Raw genomic sequence first — 16,818 nt, forward strand, 5'->3', positions numbered from 1 at the left:
TGTTTGGAGCATTATGAAATTGTAAGATAATGTATCTGATGAGAAAAAGGCCCGGGTTCCTTGTTGAAAAACTGTTAAATCATGAAATTATGTAAAGAAGGGGATTTAATACTCACCTGCCTTCAGAAGACGGACATCTAGCACCACACTAGTCTAACCTGGCAACCTCCTCACAGCAGAGTCCCATCCAGCTGAGGACCATCCACAGAGTGGTGGTGGTGATGGAGGGAGTAAAAGGAGGCAGTAGAGGTGATAGCAGCTGAGGTGATGAAAAGAGAAGAGGGGGAGAAGAGGGTCTGTGGAGGAGTTGAATGTCCGGATAGAAGAGCTCTTCGTGTCCAATTCCAGCTCCACAGCACTGTCAGTAGTAGCAACAACAATCCACAGGTTTGTGTTGGCTGTAAAGTAATGTTGTCCTTAGAAAAGTGTGCAATTTGAAAAGCTCCCGTTGTAGCTGTGGAAAGGAGCTTTTACCCCTGGAAACAGGTGCAAACTTTACCTGGGATAGTGTTCAACTTAATCTGAGATCAGTGTTTGGGGAAAGGGGGTGGGTGAGGAGGATAGGGTAGTTGAGGGGAGGGACAGCATAGGAATCTGGGGAAGCGAGGGAGTAGAAACAGAGCAATATGTAAGGAGAGAGAGAAGGTCAGAGATTTGGAAATGATGGAGGCAGGTGGACAAAAAACACCAAAAGGGGAAATGCTGCTTTCAGACATATTTTAAATACAGGAGAAGAGGAATGTTTTGTACAAAGAGAGGCTCTCACAAGAGATCAATGTCAAGCTTTTGGGGCAGGATCTGTCATTTACACCTGCAATGAGCCAAATGATGATAAAATGTCTTTGGTGAAAAAATTTGGTAGAAAGCACTGTGTGCACTGTATCTGCTTTTGGGACAAATAGGTTTGAATAACAGACGTAATGTTAGACTCAGCATCTGAGGCATTAAAACATTTTTGTGTTAATATCTCTCAAAATGAACAATGCATCTTTCTCCCCCAATCAAATTGTTTTTATCATGGCTGGTGTAAAACAAAGTCCACCTCAATGCTGACTTTGGATTCAGCCTCTCTTGTAGAATAGACTTTACCAGAGGAGGAGGTCCACAGAGTATCCAAAGTGACTCATGTTAATTCTGTAACAGTAATTCTCCTGAGTTCACTCAGTACATTTAAGGCTCAGGGCACCTGAGCACACAAACTCGCCAAAGTAGTACAGTCTCACTCCTGGGCATTTATGGACAAAAACCAAAAACACACACACAGTCTGAAGCCTTGCTTTTCAAGCTCTGTGGTAGGTAGAGTTACAGAATTAACATGAGTCACTTTGGATACTCTGTGGACCTCCTTTTTTAATTAGGTACAGCCTCAAGACACTTCATTTCCATAGATGCTGGAGAGATAGCATGGGGAAATCTCAGGTGGATCCGTGCTGATAGGGTCTGGGAAGGAGAGGGCAGTCAGTTAGGTCTTTGTTGCAGTAGGACAGTGGAAGTAATTGGAGAGGCAGGGAGCAAGATGTGTGAAAGGCTCCAGGACTGAGGGCAGGGCCCGAGCCCCCATTAAGCAGCATCGAGGCTCTCTGTAGAGGCATCTTTTATACATCCCACGCCTTGTTGTGTAAATGGTCACATACTCTTAAGAAGAGTGTCACACAAAGACGGACAAATAATTCAACAGTAACAGGTGACCTATGGGCTGGGGTGGGAGGGGGTCTTCCTGATCTAGGGGCTGTGTGTGTTTTGGGAAATGTTGAGGATGGAGATGTGGGAAAGGGTTGATACACCTGATTTCTCACACTTGCATCCTTACTCTCCCATTCATCAGGACAATTCAATAGGAAAATAAAACATAATCGGCAACGATAACGATCCTTTTTTTCTTCTCTGAATGTGGGTGGTCAACCACCAATATAACCAATATAACCAAGATTATATGCAAAGAGGTTTGTAGAAAAGAACCAGTAGAGAATAACCATGCATCTGTACAGGTAGGCTTTATATTTGTTATGGCACTTGGTGTACAATAATGCACTTTTTTTTTTCTTCGATTTTTGACTTAAAGGTGTTAGCTACAGCTTTAATTCCTGCCGGCCAATAGGTGTCGCACTCGCACTCGCCCGCTCTCGCTGGTTGCCAGGTATGACTATAGGGAGTGGCTAGTAGCTAAAGCTAAGCTAACGCTAACCGTATTTAACGAGCAGCAGCTCCCATGTTGACAGTACCAGCTGACCGTTGGTTAGCATGACAGCACGATCTGGCACCCCCTGAGCGCCTTGTCACGTGAAATCAACGTACTAATGCTGTTGGTGCAGAGATCATTTCCTGTCGACATTGCCAATGTAAATATTTACATATTTTGGACCCGTCAAAATTTATAAAACAATTATTTCTACACTACACTTTTTTTTCTCCAGTAAAATTAATACTTTAATTCCGCACCCCTCTAGATGTTCTGTGGATGTTTTTTTGTTTTTTTAATTAATCGTTTTAATGAAAAGTTGTAACCTTTAAGGGAAATGATTGATGGATTTGAACAATTAAGATCCAATTAGTTTGTCAGTTAAATGTCTTATCATATTTGCTCATTTACAGTTAATCTGTCTACTTCCAAGGGATTGTTAGCTATATCCCACAGTGCATCAAAACACATAGTGAAACTTCACTTTTGATGGTAGAATTGCCCAGTCACGTGATAAGAGTAGGTAACAGCTGCTGGGAAGGTCCTGAGACCTTGTGATCATCTTATGTCCAAAAGGTTTAACATGGAGGAGCCCCAGTGAATGCAAAGCCACTCCAGTCACTTTTTGGAAATTGCTATCAAGAAACAGAGAAAATGGATCAAAGGTTTCTACACAGCAGGGTGGTACTGTGTGGGAACAGGGTCAAAGTATCCAGCATCACAAGTTCTGGAGAATCCATCAAGCTTGACCTTCACAAAGAAGGTCCTGGACTGGATACCTGTTGAGCTCTTTGGCAGTCACCTAATCCGTGGATCGGGCCACTCTATTTCAACCCTTATGCCCAGCGGTTGGCTCTGCCCTGCCCTCCTCTCCTTCCTTTCCATTGACAATGGTGAACCTCCTTCCAGTAACCCAAACCTGCTTGCCCTAATGACTCCTTCACCTTAGCACACAAAAGGCCCTGTTCAGGCCCCCTGCCCTAGGTCCCACTTCATAATGCAATGGGGCAGATCAGAGTACCAACTGCAGAGCCAGGTCCTCTTTACTCAACAAGTTGCAAGGTGCGATCGATACAATACATCTGCATACATCTTCTACCATCAGTCCAACTTCCCAATGGTGAGCATCTCCAAGCTCACTGACAGAGTTAAGTGGAGATATCTGATGAAATATTTCATTCTGAACCAAAAAATGCCAACCTGTTGGAGGTGTTAGCTCAAAAATGAAAGGGAAACACCAAAGGCATCAGCTGCCTTAAGGCTGACCTGTTAGTGGAGCTGGATTTAAATCCAAGGATCACCTAAGTCTTGAGGACTGATCTTCTGAGGACAGTATGTATTGAAATGCATTTCAGTCCATTTTATACTTGGATATTGGGTAACCTCAATGAAAACCCAAAGAGACTAACTTTGAGAAGAATTTTGTTTAGAGAAGTAACCAAAGTATAACAACTCGTACTTTACTTGTGAACTTCAGTGTATGTAGAGCTGCTGCTTGCAGTCCATAAAAAAGTGATTCAGAGTATTATTATGACTGAATGATGGCATTACAGCTTATTGGCTTTCAAACCCTGAGAAGTGGGCTTTGCTGGCAATGGGGTGTTGAGTGGTGGTGGTCGTTTGTGGTGGGTGGCATCTATCTAGAGGTATCACACAGAGGATTAAAGCCATGCTGTTAGAAGAGGAGGAGGGGGAAATGGGAGGGAATGTCCCAGAAACACAACACCGCCTGACACGTATGGAATGGACTTTTTGCAGCTTGAATGAAACGCAGCTTCCAGAATGAGAGAAAAATCTGCAAGCGTGGTATGCCAGTCACGTGTACTTTCTGCCTGTAACATGAGGGATTTTGTCACCGAGTACCCCACTTCATTCCTTACCTTTCAATCTGGGCACAAGTTGTGTCTCTGCAAGAATTCCAGAGTGCTGCCAGTTGTGGTGGATAGCTGATGCTTAGTCAGTAGTATGATGCAAACAGCAGTACATTGCCAGTCACAGTGGTCTTGTCCACTGCAATCATGAAATGTCCAGGTGTCAAAGGAGGACTCCCTGTGGTACAAAACAGAATAAGTAGTAATCAAAAGTTAAAACTAGTATTACCATCTTGTAGATCTGCCACATTGCACCTCTCCCAACCAAGTCCGATAGGCAAATATAGGTTTTCTGACTTACAGCACTGAATAATAAAAACTGTCTGCACAGTTTGTCATACTGCAGGTTACAAGAATAATTTATTTTAGTTGTAAAAATAGCCTAACTTCAACTTGGAACTTCAATGTTACACAATTGCTGGTTTTCAGCACTTAGTTCCCTGCAAAAGCACTTTGTGTTAGCTCATCACTAATGCCATTTGTTCATATTTTCTGTTGTTTCTGACTGAAACAATGTCATCTACACAATTACAATTTCTTCACATACACAAACTAGTAGATGTAGAAAAGGGGAGTAGCTATGTGCATGGCTTACCATTTCTTGCTGGCTGTGTAGGACCTTAAGGTACTGGCCTGAGGTGGATTCTGGCATCCCAAAGTTAAAGAAGAAAAAAAAAATACACAAACAAAACTATCAGTACTTTCCAGAGCTTGTCAAACTACACCACATGGCACAATACACTGGAACATTTTTTTTTTTTTTTTTTTTACTTTATTAAATTTCAATAGGTCAGAGGCCACCTCGACCTGAGCTGACAGCTCCGGTGTCTCCGTCACGCTGCCACTGAACGTAAAAACATGGCGACACGACATGGCAGCCAGCACCGAGCTTACCCGCTGGATGCACGAATGATATGAACAGCACATTCAGAGCTTACCAGAACACTAAGTTCGTTGATGGGGGTGATTACTGATTAATGAAAAACATACTTTTGAACGAAATAATTGATTTTCGTGAATAGATAACAGGATAAGTTACACAATGTCCCAGTAAGGATTTTTCAACTGACTAGATGGTCATGTTTTGAAGCATTTTTAGTCAAACTACTGTCTACAATTTTTACAAGCTCAAATCTCGGCAAACACACTACGATCTCTTAAAACAAAGTAAACTCTTGGACTAACCTCAGAGCAGTTAATTATTAGGAGAACCATGGCTTTATCTTGACCCCGGCCTGTACACAGAGCTGAAGCGAGCTGAAGAGAGATTCGACGGCCTCAACACATAGGCTACTACTGCGTCATGCGTATTTAAACGGAAAATGGCGGGCTTTTCACATGACCAATCAGCTTTTCCTATTCACCTGACGTCAGGCATTTTCGCAGAGAAGTGCTTTGTCTGTTGCCCTGTTTCTTCTTCTTGACGCCTATTATTCCCTTGTCATATTTGTACTATTTCTATAGCCTACCTGCCTTGTTTTTTGCTGAAGTGTATATTCTCAGTATGCATCTTTGAATTTAATTAAAACCGGGTCAGTGGCAAAGGCTTTATTTCATAATGAAACCGGCACATTGTTTTCTAGTGTTACACAAAGAGATAAACACGGGCTTATGTGAATTTGTGAAGATTACATGTGCTGTCCTCAGCTAAAGCCAGGAAAATAGCACGGAATCCCAGCAATTATGAAAACGCATGGCCTGTTGAACAAGCAATGTTAACGGCTAGCCATGCAAATAAGAGCAAATATGTGAACAAAAAGGGATACAACTCAGCAAATGGTAATATAATTACTCATGGCCTAATGTGTTAAAAATATTATCACCCTGCTTAATGTGACAGGTTGGACATTAATGGTTAAGACTGGAAGTATGCTAAACTGATAATAGCTACTAGTGGGATAAACTAATTTATCGGTTTAATATTTTTACATTCTTAAACAATGGCTGTAAAGTTATCACCTGTCTCATTTTCCAAGATATGCAAATGACCAGACGGATGTCATTACAAAATGAATTCAACTAACCAGTGGCTGCAGATGTTCTCCATGGCATCTGGTGAGGGTGGGTGATTACTGCCATGTTCATGATGCATGGTGGAGGTTGGCAGGGGGAAGATGGTTACTGCCACAGTATCTTTCAGCATTTCCTTAAGTTTTTATTTGTTTGCATCATTAACTTGAATTCCACATACATCAAATGTGAAATTAATTGCTTCATGTTGAGTGTTGCTGCTGCATTAAGGAAGTTCAGCTGCAGACTCAATTTGTGGACCTGAACTATGAAAAACTCACACTGTAATAAAGTGGAATAATTATAATTTATTTCTTTAAGTGAAGTGAAAGCACCATTATATAGTACAGGTGTGGAAATTGCATTAAACTATGATCTTAAGAAGGAAAACAAATGTCAAGATACACACAAGAAACTACAGAGAGCAAACGTGGCATAAATTAAACACCATATCACAAGGTAAACTGCATTTCAGATTAACAACTATCTTATAGTTTTTTTTTTTAATTATTAATAATCTTTGTATTTGGTATTACTGAAGGATAAGAGGGTAAGGGTGACGGGAACATTGATATTTTAAAGATGTCAAAATTACAAATGCCCATAAACAACACTGATTCCCTGAAATGACAGATCTCACACACATTTTTATACCAAACACATCACAAAATACCAGAACATGCAAACCAACACAGCGATCCAGAAACAAACGCTCATCCCATTACTTCCCAGGTATCCACCGACTCTGTCACAATAATATTATACTATAAATGAGTCAAGACAGAATAAACAAAAGAGATCTCCAGTCATCTACTACACAAAAGGTCTGTATCAGAGGCGCGATCAGGACAGCACAGCAAACCTGCCACAGGCTGACGGCACCTCAGCACATTTTCACATGATTTTGTTAACACAAGGCTAAACATCGTTTGCTTCATTTGAAGGTAAAGTTGGTATAAAAGTGTTCAAGAGAAACATTTTAAAAACAATAAACCCCTTTTGCATTTTAAGTCTCAAGACTCTTTTCACAAACAAAAGCAGTTGATGTTGGAGTTGTGATTCTCCTGTGAACACCAACAGCTGAAATGTCATTTAGAGCCTCTGTTGAGCTCGAGCTGCACTGAGGCCAAGGCTGTACCACCTTCTTGTAACACCCAGCTCAGGGTTTGTTAATATTGGCAATATCTTGCTCTGTAGCTTTATACGAGAGGCTACCATAGGCATGTTTCAGCACTGGGCTGGCAGATCATGGCTAGTTCTTGCTAGTAGGCTTGCTTGTGAATGGAGTTTGCAAGTTCTCCCTATGTTTGTGCAGGTTCACTAAAATGAAAACGGCACCACTACACATGCTGCCATGGCCATGAGCTTTAGTTTCCACCATTCTATGCTTGCTGAGCAGCTACAGCATTTACATTGAACACAACAGCAGTAAGCATAATTTTTTAAATATTATGTATCTACCAGGACGATCAATACTTAAAAAAAAAAAAGGAGAACGTTTGCTGGCTATTCTCAGAGGGAAATTGTTTTAGCAATTCGAAAAGGGAAGGTAATTAGTTTATACAACATGTGGTGGAAAGAGCAAAGAATATGACACAGTACCAACAGTGTTGAGAGACAACCTCATCCTCTCTCTGCCGGTATCAAAATCTGAGTCTTATATTTATCTACATCTGAAAGAAGACCAGTACCAATGTTCTGCAGCTTGCACAGGGGTTGCTAAAGAAAACGTTCAGCTCAGCTCCAGGAGTTGTTTTTTTGTACTTTATCTTAGATTGTATTCTTATTGGGGGGCTGATGCCTTTCTGAGAAGAGCGTACTACCTTTGGTTAAATACTTTATATTGTATTTTGCCCCTGTTTTGAAAATGTAAGGCAATGTTAAAGTTCACAACCTCACATCCTGTGAATGAAAAGACTCCAGAAGTGTCAGGTTTGTGAGACGGATGTAAAGGACAGATTTGAGGTGAGTGGTGGGTGAGGGGCTTGAGCCTGTTGGGTGAACCCATTCTAACCAGCAGTGTGCATGACACAGCAAATGGTGTGTGGTTTCCGTACAGACCGGGCCTCAACGTTTCTCAGCTGCTTCTGCAGGGACAGAGAGCTGCTCCATTCATGAACTGGACAGCCAGAAGACTTGCAGTAACTTGAGCATCACCGCTCCTTTCTTTTCTCCGTCCCAGACCCAAGCTCACCTCAGGCTTGTCTCGTCTTTCTGCCAGGGCGCCATACCCATGTGCTCTATGTTATCCCAAACACACTGCATTTGTGCATCAGCTCGCAGGTTATCCCAGGACATTTAACCAGAGTCACGTGAAGCAGACAGGCCAGGAAGAGGATAGATGATTCTCGTCAGTAAACTTATTTTCTTTGAGTAAAGGTTAGAAACTCGGAGCCTCTTTGAGCCTCTCATGACCATGATCATAATCATGAGCTGTAGGTTACACAAATTCTTTGTTATACTATTAGCCAATAATTAGTGGATTCAGATTGGCTGCAGTCATTAAGATTCATTGCCTGCCACTGTGTTGCCTTAAAATTAGTAGTTTGGTTTAGAATGATCCATCCCTCAAAGCCATATATAGATTTCCCTTCAATCCAATTCAGATTAACACCAATTATAAAGTGGTTTTAGTTTTAGACAGTAATGTGCAATTCGTGCGTCTAATTCTAACGATGGCAGCTGTTTTTTTCTTTTAGAAAAAATCTGAATTTGCATAACGTTTTTCTTAACTGAGATGTAAATTATTTTCTTAGCTAGAGCCACTTGAAGTGTAGAAATTTGTGACTTGGGCTTAAGTCACAAACTTTCTGGATGTTGGAGTCTGTGCAAATATACTATTGTAGAAATTTGTTCAATACGGTGGACAGCAACTACGTTTACATTCAAGGCTGAAAAATCACCCTTTTTAATCTTAAAAAAGGCTCAAGTCAAAACTTAGTATCCAGTAAGTGTCCATTATCTAAAACTTATTAGGTCCTATTTATTTAAAGCCACACTCATAGATCTGAGGAGCTGCAGCGGCTTTTGACTTTGGGCACTACTAGAATTTCATCCCCATCTTGGATTCTGTAGGAGTGGAGGGCCCGGCAGCCACACTTCAACTCCTCAGGTCCCAAGACAGAGCACATCTCCCGGTTGATGTAGAAAAGCCTGATCCCGTTGGTGGGCAGCTGGAGCAGAGCTCTCAGCTGTTTCTTCAGGTCACCCACTGTCTGCTCCAGGCGGAGGCTCACTGCCTCCACCCTATCCCCCCAGCGAACATCCACCATGGTGCCGCGTGGGGTCAGATCCACCTCGGCCAGTGGTGCCAGGTGACCATACTTGGAGACGAGGATGTGGTACCTGGGAGAAAGCATGGGCACAGGTCAGATCACTGAAGGCCTTTGCTACTTGTGACACTGAGAAACCACGAAGATGTAAAACAAACAATTATAAACAATAATGAAAACAGCTGTATTTCCACAACAATTTTTCTAAAATTTTGAAGGGACAGTTCAACATTTTAGGAAACACGTTATTTGCTTTCTTTCCTAAAGTGTAAGGAGAAGACTAATGTCAATCTGTGATAAGGCTGGGAGGCAAATAGCCTCGCTTACAGTAGCATGAAGACAGGAAGAAGACTGGAATCAGATAACTCGGCTCTTTACAAAATGTAATATCTAGAAATACAGCCACCAGGTAACCCACCATGCACATGTTGCAGAGATGTAAACACAACACTTTTGGCCTCGAAGGGAGATTTTGTGGTGGAATTTCTGTGTTTGTGTCTGTGATAACTAAGTGGAAACAACACAATGGTCTGGTTGAAGTATTTGAGATATGGTTTTAGGATAAACAGGGGAATGAATGCCAACTTAAGGTGGGTGCCAGCCAGGTCAACCTGGCCCTGTGGAGCAACAGAATCATTTTAGAGTTTGGCAAAAACAACTGGAGTCCTTGTAAGACATGTTACAGCTCCCAAAAGATGTTACCTGTATCTGTATAGGCCAAGCTATACAAAGATCGACAAATGAACCCAGCCATTGGTTTTTTTGGGGGGTTGTGTTCTGATTCTTTGGTTACATTTGGTTGTGCCATTAAATGTTGACATTTGCATGCATCTATAAATCTATACTGTAGCTAGAGACATTGGAGAAATGTCATTAAACAGTATGAGTTATTACGGGTAGTTTACACTAGAACTGAATAAAACTGAATTGTTTTCCAAAACGTTGACCTATTCTTTGAATTTTCAGCCCCAAAAATATTTAACTTGAGGCCGTTTCCATTACTTTCCTTCTCTGGATATCTCAAAAAGGACTTGACATGGGGTGGTGCGTGGCACAGTGGGTAAAGCGGCCGCCCCATGAAGGGGCTACAGTCCTCACCGCAGGCGGCCCCGGTTTGAATCCCGCGTCGGGCAGCCCTTTCCTGCATGTCATTCCCCCTCTCTCTGCCTCCCCCTTTCCTGTCTATCTCTACTGTGTGCTATCGAATAAAGGCAAAAAGCCAAAATATATATATATAAAAAGGACTTGACATATATTCTAGATAGAGAGGATCATCTCTTTTGATCCATGTGTCCAGTTTTTGGCTCTTATAGTGATAAAGAGGCAACATACAACACAGAGTCCTCTCAAGATGAACCCATGGACGTTGTGGTTATTCACTTATTCTTTCATATTTCACTCTTTGTGATGGACATGGTGCATTGAACAGTGAAAGGAAGCATGATTTGTTTTACCTACCATAGAAAAGGCACAAACAATGTTGAGGTCTGCAAAGGCAAATAGAGACAGATTTTTCAATGAAAAATCTGTCTCTATTTGGCTTTGCTGCATATTCCATTTTGGATTTGCCAAATTCAACGAAAACAAAAACATTTTTTGGTGATATTTCAGGTTTTTCTGCAAACTTCACTCATTTTTTATGAGTAAATAAAAAATTGGTGCTCAAACAGGTGGTTGGAAATGTTCCTTGTGTGTGCTTCAGAGGCAGAGAAACACTGCCTCTGCCTCTGGCTCGCCGTGAGAAAGCTCTCAGCCACCTCAAGGGAATGCGTGTTTGAGATAAGGACCCAGGAACGATTAAATAAAATCCAGGAGAAAAGACCAGCGCTTTCAAAGGTACTGTAACAGCTGGGCCAATCAAAGCAATTTCCCTTCCCTCCCCAAACCTCCTCCACAAAGCCGGTCCCCTGGCCTGGGGTTTCTGGCCAAAACTTGTGGTCCACCCTGGGAATTCTCCTCTAGAGCCACCATGCACAAAGTGCCATTCTAGGAAAAGCCATTTAGCTAAAAGGCTTCATTTAAAGGGTGGTAAGCATGGTATAATGGGGGCAAATAATGCTGCAGGTGATAACAAGCCAGCATTCCAAGTTGTCTTTTCCAGCATTCTTTGATAATGGACAGTAAAGTAGCAGCAAAAACAACATGAATTGGAGCTAAACTCAGAGGCTATCCAGCTCAGATCTTAGCTGACTCAGTCGTACTTCCACTTCGTCTCATTTCTCCAGATCTCCAGTTGAAAGACGACCTGATTAAAAAGTTAAAATGCTGATTTCCCCTCTTCCCCTCCAGTTCCTAGTCCCCTTTTCAGTCCCTCTCTACTTAGACCACTGGAAACACGACTCTCAAATTTCTTTTTTCAAACCGGTCCTTCTCTTTCTCCCTTTTCTTGCAACTAATCCTTCCTGTCCAGCAAACACATTTCATTCTTTATTTTTCTGTTTCCTGTTCCCACAACTGTTATCCCCTTTTCCCGGATTCCATACAGTTCTGTTCATTGTGGTGTATCAGCCTCCCTCAGTCTGATATAGGTTTTATGTTTTGAACTGTTGACTCAGAGCCAGAGTCATATGTGTTCACCTGAGAGGCTGTGACCTACCCCGCAGTGCTCTGATCTCTCAGGCTAGCAGGGCCACAGCCCAATCTGAAGGGAAAGCGGATAGTGGTGTGTTCACTGCTTACCGAGCGTGTCCGACACCCCTCACACATGCACTCATGGCAATCCCCTAACCTTGGACCTACACTGAGAATCTGGCTCTGAACCAAGACAGTGAGCACAGCATTTACCAGCAGGAAGTCTAAACGTGGAGTTGAACGTTCATTTAATATGACGAACATGTCCAAAGGCCTGTGTGTGGATACTCGCAGTGAAGCATGCAAAATACCACTTTGTCTCCATCATATTCCCGCTCTGTTACATCAGAAAACAAATCAATCTCTCAGTTTACAATTTTCAGACGGAATATATTTAAAAAAATAGAAACGAAAAAAATCAACCTGCTACTTCATGTATCACTTTTCCAATCAGAGAATTCCCGGCACAAAGGACTCATTGAGCACGGAGAGACTGGTGGCATTGTCTCCCAAAGGTTAGTTTCCCCCACTCAGGGACTACACCTTCCTTCACAAATCCCTCCCCAACATTCTGTGCAGGTTAAGTGGAACGCAGTCGGCGAAGAGCGTGGGCAATTTTTTGACCGCTGTCGAGCCCCCAGAGGAGGGCGGCGCTTTCCGAAAATTATATCACGTACTGTCAAGGCGCTGAGGACAAAGTGCTGGTTGTTGCTATTGTTACAACTGCACAGGTGTTCACAGAGACCTGAGCCATTTCAGTGGAAGCAAGTGTTAAAGGTACAGTATGTAAGAAATCTAAAGCAAGTGGCCGTAAAATCCTCCTAATATGTCACAGAGACTCAGGAATAATGTTCATATAACACGATGAACTCACCAACAACAATAGCACAGCCAGAGTATTCGTATTAAAAATCTTTTTTTTGCAGACTGCAAATCATGTTTATGTTTTGAATTTTCGTATTTACATGTTGCGCCACCTAGCGCTCTCTCCCAGTCACGGCGGCGTCAGTGGCGTTTCAGCCTCAGTCTGCTTCCACTGAGCTGCCGCTACGGCTGGGAGAAAAAACCAGATCACTGTGTTTTGATTTGGACTGCTGTAACCGTTTTTGGCCACATTCTTACATACTGTACCTTTAACACTTGGTGGTGTACATTCTTCCCAATTCAGGTTCATGGAGCCTCACAGCTGTATTTATGGGTCTGAGACACTGAAACACTTATATATTGATAAAAACATGTTGGCAACAGTGAGTTTTAGTGCTATTAGTCCATTAACTGACGTGACAGAAAATTAACTGACATCCATCTTGATAGATGACTCTTTCAACTGTTTGGTCAGGTGAAGATGACAAACATATTCTCTGATGTGATGAGTTTCTGCTTTTTTTTTGCACTAGACAGGAAAAAAAACAACTTAAAAAAAAGGATTTTAAATTCAAAGATTAAACAATTTTATTAATAAAAATCATCATCAACCCACCAGGCTTCACTTTCAGTGATCAATCAAACCCCAGTTCCTACAAATCTGACAACTGTCCCAGTTGAGAAGTACTGTTAGATACCAAATCCAAGGTGACATCAGACAGCTTACCTATTCCCTTATTCTCTTATCAGGTTCCCTTTTGGCTTTGGTTTAAATCCAAAATATTGACAAAAAGGTGCAGATTGCGTAGCTTAGACTGTAAATAAGTACCATCTGAGCATTTATAATGAATTAAAAGCTTATGATCCATCACTGAACACACCCTCCTTTAAAATTAGGTGTAAAGTGAGAAATGTTTGTGTGCGTGTGAGTACCTCTCAGGAGGCTCCTGTTCTGGGCGGTCCTGGTAGTACCTAATGAAGAACCTCTCAGCATCCTCTCTCTCTCCATCAGACACTGCGCCTCCATTCAGCACCACCACAGATGGCAACCTGCAGGCAGGAGCAGCGGCCCAAACATTATGCATATTTATATCTGAGAGTGATGATGATTAGACACTAAATAGGGTAGCAAACTTTCTCATGTGTTTATGGCAATGGGGATTTGATGTTCATGTGTTAAGGTTCGGACTCACTGTGCTAGAAGGAGGCTACGTCTCTCATGTGTGGTGTAAGGCTGCAGTAAAGGTATCCCCATCGCTTTGACTTCCTCCAGCTTGGGGAAGAAATTCAGCCGTTGAATGTCCTCCCATTTACTAAGCCCTGAATGACAAAACATCACACAGTGAATATTTGTTTTCACCATGCACTTAACATGTGAACTGAGCACTTCAGTATCTCTCTCTGACCTGAGTTGTTGAGATTGATGCTGCGCAGGTTGGGGAAGAGGCGCGGCAGCGTTTCCTGAGTGTCCCCCACCGAGTCCACGCTGTTTTTTGCCAGCACGAGGGTGCTCAGACAAGGGTACATCTCACCAAACTTCCTCACCTCTGCCCACTGCTGCAGCTGGTTGTCTGTGATCTGCAGCAGGCGTAGCGACGGACAGGGTGCCTTGGACTCTGACACAGTCTTGTAGCCGTTCAGGCACAGGAAGAGCTCCTCCAGCCTGGATTATGAGGTACAGTGAATTGTTCAAGTTTGAGATCTATGGGACCAAATCTGCATTTTGAGTTTACATTTTTTCCCCCCTGGCTCTATACGTTAAGCCCTCTATATTCATGGTTGATGAAGGTCATATTATTAACAAATCCAATAAAAACATCAAAACAAACAGGGTGCAAGTTAATTTCTTGATATCCTCTGACGATCCCACCCCGTCTCTGAGATCATTTGCCTTGACTAAGAAATGTTCATCTCTAACACATCCTGCAAATTTATAGTTTCTATTCTGTTTTTATGAAAAATGTTTGAATAATCTCCTAAATCAACTGGAATCTGTGGTGTCTAGTAAACGTATCCAGCTAAACTGTGCATTTGCTTGAAACTATTTTCAGCTGTGGATTGACAAATAGTCTTCATTCTTTTTAAAACACATAACCTAACTGAGGCTAATCTGCTTCTAGCATCAAAACATATTTTGCAGATTGCTGTTGACAGTGTCCTACTTTTTCCATTGCCTCCAGGCAGTGTATATATTATCATCTTTGGCATGGTCACAGTGGTTAAAAAAAAAAAAAAAGGCACAGAACATACAAACACATTTGCACCGTATGGTGGCCTTTCCATGCTTACAGTGAACTAGACCACGTTTCGTCACTTACTCCGGTGTATGCTGTGTGAGCGTGTGCACGGTGTCCCAGCTGACATGTGTGTTAATCAGGACGAGTCGTCGGACCCTGGAGAAAATGTCAGCCATGCTGGGCTCCAGCTCCACGCCATTCAGAGGGTTCATGCTCAGGTTGAGGAAGTCCAGGTGGGGGATATTGGACACAATTGTGCAGATCTGGCAACCCATGTTAATAGAAAATACAGAACACAAAAGAAACATCAGTAAAAACATGAAGTGTATGAACTGCATCCTAGCACAGTTGTACTATAGTGAAATCACAGGAGTAAAGGATGAAGTAGATAATGCAATAATGATAATTCAGTGTCAAACTCCTGGTATTACGCATGCTGTCTCACTGTCACACCGTCACCTGGGCTTCCAAATTACATTATTATTAACACTTGTTCAGCATCATTCATTATCCAAGCCTTTTTCACTGCAGACTGCACATTTAGGCATGTCAAATGTGAAATTAATAACATTATTGCTGCCTCTGATCCATTTCCCAGGCACTGATACTGTGCATGCTGATTCACAGGCATTAGTTACTCAGGCACTTCAATGGATCAGAGCGCCATTAGTCAATTTTCTTTGAAGCACAATACCAGCCTCAGCGACAGTCCCATTATGAGCCTGGGCGATATGTGAGACTGCTGTTTCTTGACTTCTCCAGTGCCTTCAACACAATGTAACCCAGAATTCTGGCAAGCTGGAGAAGATGGGTGTAGATCCAACCATCATCTTGTGGGTCTATAACTGTCTTACAGAGCGGCCACAGTATGTGAGGCTGGGGAACTTCATATCAGACACAGTGGTGAGCAGCGTGGGAGTACCACAGTGTACTGTGTTTCACCTTACCTCTTCACACTGTTCACTGCGGATTTTACATCTAAATCTGTATTTTGCCATGTTCAGAATTTCCTGACGATTCGGCCATCGTGGCATGTGTGAAGAAGGGACAGGAAGATGTATACAGGGACCTGGTGGGGGCGTTCAAGGACTGGTGCAACAAGAACAACTTGTTGTTTAATACTTCAAAGACCAAAGAAATGATTATTGACTTTGGCAGGTCCAAGAGATCCTTTTGGCCCGTGACTATGGATGGGGTGGACATGGAGTGGGTTCAGTCTTAAAACTACCTTGTACGAAAAGACACAAAGCAGGCTCTTCTTTTTGAGAAGACTCAGGTCCTTTGAAATCTGTAATGTAATGCTGCGCATGTTTTATCAGTCCATCATTGCAAGTGTTACATTCTTTGCTATTGTCTGCTGGGATGGCAACATCAGGGTAAGGGACAGGAACAGACTAGACAAGCTCATCAAGAAATGTAGCTCTGTGATGGGAGGGGGAGCGGAGCTGGTGGAGGCTGTGGTTAAGTGGAGGACGGGGTGTAAGCTGAAGGCCACTCTAGGTGACCCCCAACACCCTCTACACAAGACTCTCACAGGTCAGAGGAGCAGCCACAGGAACAGGCTCATCTCCCTGACCTGCAGAACAGAAAGATTCAGGAAATCCTTCATTCCTGCTGCCATCAAAATGCATAATGCCATTTGTTAGGCTATACACGTTTATATCATATCATTTTAGGTTATATAAGCTGCTGGACAATTTGAATTTCCCTCCAGGGGATGAATTAAGTTTTTCTTCTTCTTCTTCATTACTGAAATCTCGCCGCAGCAGCTAAAGATACCACACACTTAACTAGTCAGCATCCCTCATAGTAAA

The 16,818-nt window shown here is 42.4% G+C and overlaps 1 protein-coding gene across 1 annotated transcript in view; it reads right to left on the reverse strand.

Annotated features, from left to right (window-relative positions):
• tecta (tectorin alpha) overlaps positions 1-16,818 on the reverse strand; it is a 42,026-nt gene that overhangs the window by 21,129 nt on the left and 4,079 nt on the right. Inside the window, exons 5-8 of the mRNA XM_083987371.1 lie at positions 15,086-15,267; positions 14,174-14,430; positions 13,961-14,087; positions 13,701-13,817 (exon numbers count right to left, since the gene is read on the reverse strand). Coding sequence (XP_083843497.1) covers positions 13,701-13,817; positions 13,961-14,087; positions 14,174-14,430; positions 15,086-15,267 — 683 coding nt within the window. The remainder of the gene's footprint in view (positions 1-13,700; positions 13,818-13,960; positions 14,088-14,173; positions 14,431-15,085; positions 15,268-16,818) is intronic.

Source organism: Trachurus trachurus (assembly GCF_905171665.1).
Source record: "Trachurus trachurus genome assembly, chromosome: 14".
Classification (NCBI taxonomy): Eukaryota; Metazoa; Chordata; class Actinopteri; order Carangiformes; family Carangidae; genus Trachurus; species Trachurus trachurus.